The 6,000-nt window shown below is 47.0% G+C and overlaps 1 protein-coding gene across 1 annotated transcript in view; it reads right to left on the reverse strand.

The window, feature by feature from the left end:
* The window catches only part of LOC140740870 (fatty acyl-CoA hydrolase precursor, medium chain-like), a 60,345-nt gene extending 55,900 nt beyond the window's left edge, over window positions 1–4,445 (reverse strand). Inside the window, exons 1-2 of the mRNA XM_073070451.1 lie at window positions 4,288–4,445; window positions 754–958 (exon numbers count right to left, since the gene is read on the reverse strand). Of these exons, the coding sequence (XP_072926552.1) occupies window positions 754–958; window positions 4,288–4,345 (263 nt within the window). The 5' untranslated portion in view covers window positions 4,346–4,445. The remainder of the gene's footprint in view (window positions 1–753; window positions 959–4,287) is intronic.
* Between the last annotated feature and the right edge of the window lie 1,555 nt (window positions 4,446–6,000).

Genomic DNA, 6,000 nt, shown 5'->3' on the forward strand with positions numbered 1-6,000 from the left:
ATCACATTAAAATTATGCCCCTTGTATTAGCCACTTGGGCCCTGGGAAAAAGCTTATCATTGCACAGCGCATTGGGTAGAGTGAGGGAAAACAATAACAATGCAGAATGAAGAGTTACAGTTACAGAGGAAGAGCAGTGCAGGCAGACGATAAGGTGGAAGGTCATAATGAGGTAGATTGAGAGGCCAAGATCCCACCTTATCATCTGATTCCTGCTCGGTGTCCGCAACTCTGCAGTTTCTTGCAGTTACAGGCACATCAGTTGTCACACCAAGCTGTGATACATCCAGATCAAATGCTCTCTATGGTGCACCAATAAAAAAATTGGTGGGGTCGACACTGACTTGCCTAATTCCTTCAGCTCCCGGAGGAAGTAGAGGTGTTGGTGAGATTTCATGGCAAGAGCTGGCAATGACGGGCCATTCCCACTGCTGCCAACCCTGCCAGCAGGGTAGCAAGGTGGTTACTACAACACTTTACAATGCCAGCTGTAAGACCGGGGTTCAATTCGTGCCACTGTAGGGAGTTTGTACGTTCTCCTTGTGACTGTGTGGGTTTCCTCTGGGCGCCCCAGTTTCCTCCCACATTCTGGTTAGGGTTAGTAAGTTGTGAACCCGTTATTTTGCCGTAGCATGGCAATACTTGTGGGATACCCCAAGCACAATCCTCGCTGATTTAATTCACTGTGAACAACACATTTCACTGTATGTTTTGATGTACATCTGACAAATAAAACTGATCTGTAATCTTTACCCTGGAGCGAAGGTCCTCGCCTTTCGTGTTCCAGTCCACGTCTCTGGAGTCTGCGGGACGGAGAACCTCAAGGGACCAACTGGCGGCTTCGCAAAAGGGATACCGAGGTAGTTATAGACGGGCTTGGCCATTCCCTTCACCGACACCTGCTTCCCCTCCAGGGCTCCGTACTTGGTGACGACAATCGGAGGTCCATCATCTACATCTGAGAGACCAGGACAGGGTTAGAGACTCACGTTCTGGCTGCCCTACACCCAATATCATCTTGTACACCTCCATCACGTCACCTTTCATCCTCCTTCATTCCAAAGAGAAAAGGCTCAGCTCACGTAACCTCTCCTCATAGGAATGTCCCCGTAACCTATATTTTTGTATATTATGTTGTGTATGCGTAACTTACGTTCAGTTGATGTCATTTATAAGTGTCATATTTGTGATGCACTGTACTACTGCTGGAAAAAAAATCACATTTTTACGGCATTTATCCTATCGGACCATAAGAATTAGGAGCAGAATTAGGCCATTCAGCCCATCGAGTTTGCTGACGATAACTTGAATCTGAAATGCAAAGAATAGAATCAGAGCCATTCGGCCTCCGTCCCGGACAGAAGGCAAATACCGTCAAATCTGACCTCATTCTTCCAGCATTCCCGTCAACATGCTTCTGAACTTCCGCAGTGAAACGTGTCTGTCATGTATCGGCGGGACAAGAATGACAACGGTGTCCCATGGGCCTGGGGAATGGGTTAGTTTAGCTCAGCCGGACGCTACAGAAGCCAGTTTCCAATTTTTTGAATCAGTGTTTTCATCTACAAAGTTAATTTCATAGTTCAAAGTAAATTTATTATCAAAGCCATCATATTCTACACTTAGAGGCATTCACATTACAACAGAGAAACACAATAAAATTAATGACAAATGACACACAAAGACGGACAAACAACCAATGAACAAAAGACAAAATGCATATAGAAAGATAGATAGACACAGACAGAGAACACGAGTTGTTGAAAGTTCGGAGTTGAGGTGAGAGTTTGTTCTCACAGCAGGAAATTCACCTTTACAAAGAAGGAAAAGAATGGGATGACTTTTGGACAATTGTATAGCAAACTCCTGGGACTCTGAAATAGTCGCTGGTTTCCCGAAACAGATTGAAACCAATCCTTGATTCCTCCTGTAACTATTGAGGAACTTCCTAAAAATCTAACATAGCAATCTGCTCTCCCGCGATGATGAGTGCATCCTGCTACGTCTGTTAAGTTTTCAAGAAGTGATTTCACAAACTTTCGGTAACAGAAGTCTGGAAACGCGAGACGGAAAGGCCACAATTCCACATTTCATTCACAGGAGGCTTTTGAAGACACGTCTTCTTCTCCTGCACCATCAGGAGCTCAAAGAAACACTCAATACTTCAGCAACAAATTCTTCCCCTCTGCCATCAGGTTCTGAATGAAAAATGAACCCATGAACTCTCCCTCACTACTTTTACTTGTTTTATTCTCCTTTTACACTACTCACTTTATTTAATTATATGTTACTGTAATTAAATTTTGTAATTATTATCCTGCATTGCAATGTACTGCTGTCACAAAACAAAACATAAGCTGAACATTTGCCAGAAACAACTTTAGGCCTTCGTGAAACGAGAGAACACGTAGAACTGCCGAGCAGTGATTTTGCAATCTTGTGCGTTAGGTAATAAAACTCTTCATCCGAGCCAAGTAAACAGGAGAGATCCCTCTTCACCAGGAGACATCCCTCTTCACCAGGAGACATCCCTCTTCACCAGGAGACATCCCTCTTCACCAGGAGACATCCCTCTTCACCAGGAGAGATCTCTCTTCACCAGGAGAGATCCCTCTTCACCAGGAGACATCCCTCTTGACCAGGAGAGATGCCTGCTCAGGGAGCTTTCTGCTGTGTTCGTCACCGCCGCCTACATCCTATCCCCTGAGCGCAAACGCCAAGGACACACGGGGAGAACTTTACAGTTTCGACAGCTCTCCACGAAAGCAAACACCCAGATGGTGTCTTCATAATTGCGGGAGAGCTCAATCACGTTAACCTGTGGGGAGGTTGATAAGTCCCACCTGATGACTCCCATCAGGGAGGAGGCTACATAGCGTCCACGTCAGGGCCACCAGACACAAAAACAGCTACTTTCCCCAGGCACTAAGGCTGATCAACACCTCCGAGCTCCGAGGAGAGATTGGACAAACTTGGGGTGACTTCTCTGGAGGGGCAGAGGCTGAGATGAGATCAGACAGAGGTTTATAAGCTTATGAGAGGCATAGATAGAGTAGACAGATAGTACTTTTCCCTGGGTTGAAAGGGCAAATTTGTAAAGTTTAAGGGAGGTGTGCAGGAACGGGTTAGTTTATTTTTCTCAAAGAAAGGAATCTGGGATTCCATCAGCTTTCTAATCTACAATGATGCTGGAAGTTGAAAGTGAAAGGAAATTCAGAATCAGGTTTACTGACGCTGCTAGGTTTGTTTGTGTGACAGTACAGCGCAAGAGAAAAATACCACAAGTTACAAAAACAATGCATCATCATCATTATTATTATGTGCCGTGTCGTATGACGTGACCAATTGTGGTCTTTCCATGACCATGATTATTCTTGGCAAATTTTTTCTACAGAAGTGGTTTGCCATTGTCTTCTCCTGGACAGTGACGGGGGACCCCAACCATTATCAATACGCTTCAGAGATTGTCTGCCTGGTGTCAGTGGTCGCATAACCAGGACTTGAGATGCACACTAGCTACTCATATGACCATCCACCACCTGACTCTCATCGGGGTAGGGGCTAAGCAGGTGCTCAGGTGTGACCTGCAGGCTTACGGAGGGCAAGAGCGCCTTAAATTCCCTTTGGTAGAGGCGTATCTCCACCCCGTCAATAATGCCCACCAATCTTGATAAAACTCCCTTGCACTCTCCTGTAATGGGGCGTCCCGGACTGCAAGGTGAGACCAGAATTCAGTTGAAGGCAATGACAGAACCTTGGGAATAGACCCCAACCTTCACCAGTGCCCTGCTGGGACCTAGACACAAGTGAATTCCTATCCCCACGCTGGGGCTCTCTGCCAGCTGATCCCATTATCTAACATTGATTTTTGACTCTGAACTCCGAAAAAAACGTTCGGATTGTTTCCGATTTTACTCCCAGTCCACCATAGCGATAGGAGCAGAATTAGGCCATTCAGCCCATCAATACTGTTCAACCATTCAATCAGGGCTTATTTATTATTCCTCTCAACCCCATTCTTCCCGCAACCTTTGACGCCCTGACTAATCAAGTATCTATCAACCCCGCTTTAAATATACTCAATAACTTCTCCAGAGTAAACTGCATGCCAACCCGGGCCCGTCAGCTCAACAATCACCCCCTCACACCACTGTACCGTACCCGCCTCGGTACAGGAAGACCCGAGGCTGCTCGAACCAGCAGGACGAATGCCTGCAGACCTGCTCGGGACACTTGAGGAGCAAAGAGGTGAAGGTGCGTCCGCTCCCCGCTGGATTCACCCCTCACCTGCGGCCGAAGCCACCACCAGGACGCCGAGCAACGCCACCAACCAGCCGGACAGCATCTCGCCGATTGCAGGTGGCCGGCTTCGGCGGCAGATGATGTACCGGCTCGGGAGGGAGCGTGGTGATAATCTTGTTCTGTCAGCCGACGAAAAACGCGTGCGTGCGCTCACCACGGAGCCGAAAACGAAAACACTTAGAGACAGTCCCCAAGGCTGGACCCCGGCAAAGTCCGAAACGAACGATTGTGAAAGGGGAATGGACTTTGCAAAACGATCAATCTTTCAGTTTTCAATTTTATTTCAAAACTAGTCTTCAATTGTAATATATACGTACACACACACAAAAGTTTCAAGATTGTTTAGAGACATTTCCAGTAAACAAACACAATTGTAAAGGAGAACGAAATAATTGTTACTCCCGACCCGATAATGAACAAGAAATGCAAAAAGATAAAGAACAACATAATAATAATAAAACACAGCCAATGTAAATACATCAATTAGCTTAAATACACAGTCTGATTGTATGTCCATAAAGTGACGCTCGGCACAGGAGTGTCTGTACATAAGGTGACCGGCAGGAAGTGATAAAGTGGTGGTATCTGGGGGTGTGGAGGGGTGGGTTAGTGGGCGGAGGTGTTGATCAACCTTGCTTGAGGAAAGTAACTGTTTTTGAGTCTGGCCATCCTGGCGTGGATGCTACGTAGCCTCCTCCCTGATGGGAGAGGGACAAACAGTCCATGAGCAGGGTGGCTGGGATTCTTCCTGATGGTACTGGTTACTGTTAGAGTCTGGTGGTCCAGGCGTGGATGCTACGCAGCCTCCTCCCCGATGGGAGTGGGACAAACATTAATTATCATACATTCATGGACTTTGCCACCACAGATCTTAACCAAATTCAGGTTTGCCACATGTACATTCAGACATTCAGTGAAGTCTGTGGAATTTATTACCATGGACGGCAGTGGAGGCCAGGTCATTGGGTATATTTAATACAGAGTTTGATAGGTTCTTGATCCATTAGGACACCAAAGAAGGCTGAAGAATGGGGTTGAGAGGGATAATAAATCGGCCATGATGGAATGGTGGAGCAGACTTGATGGGCTGAATGGACTATGTCTTCTGGGAAATGTGTTGATTGCTTTAACAACTAACACACCCAAGGGTGTGTTCGGGGCAGCTTGCAAGTGTCAACACAGGTTCTGGTGCCAATATAGCATGGCCACAATGTTCAACAGAACAGAACAAGAACAAAACAAAAGACAAAGCAAGCCCCTTCCCACCCTTCCACCCACTCACCCACACAGACAGACAGGCCTCCAACGCAAGGACAGGTCATCCCCGGGCCTCCAAACCTTGTTCCCAGACTCTCAGACTCACAGGCGTTGGATCTACAACTTTCAGTCCCTGGGACAAACTCCCAGGCATCTGATCTCTAAATTGCAGACAAGCCAACCCAGTCAGGGCTTCAACCTTTGGGCCTCTGTCTCCACATGACGAACCCTGGCCTTTGCCCTCCGATTTTAGCTGAGCTGGGTATCAGCGACAGGACTCATTGCTCATGGGTTTGACCTTTGGGCCTCAACTTCCAAAACTGCACTGACCTATGACATTGGTGGCCTGAGGGGAGGTGGGAGGGGTGGCATCAATCCTCATATCTCCCACCCATACTGACCTCTGACCTGGGACTCGCAGACAAACTCCAAACTGCTGTT

This window comes from Hemitrygon akajei, chromosome 17 (genome assembly GCF_048418815.1).
Source record: "Hemitrygon akajei chromosome 17, sHemAka1.3, whole genome shotgun sequence".
Taxonomy (NCBI): Eukaryota; Metazoa; Chordata; class Chondrichthyes; order Myliobatiformes; family Dasyatidae; genus Hemitrygon; species Hemitrygon akajei.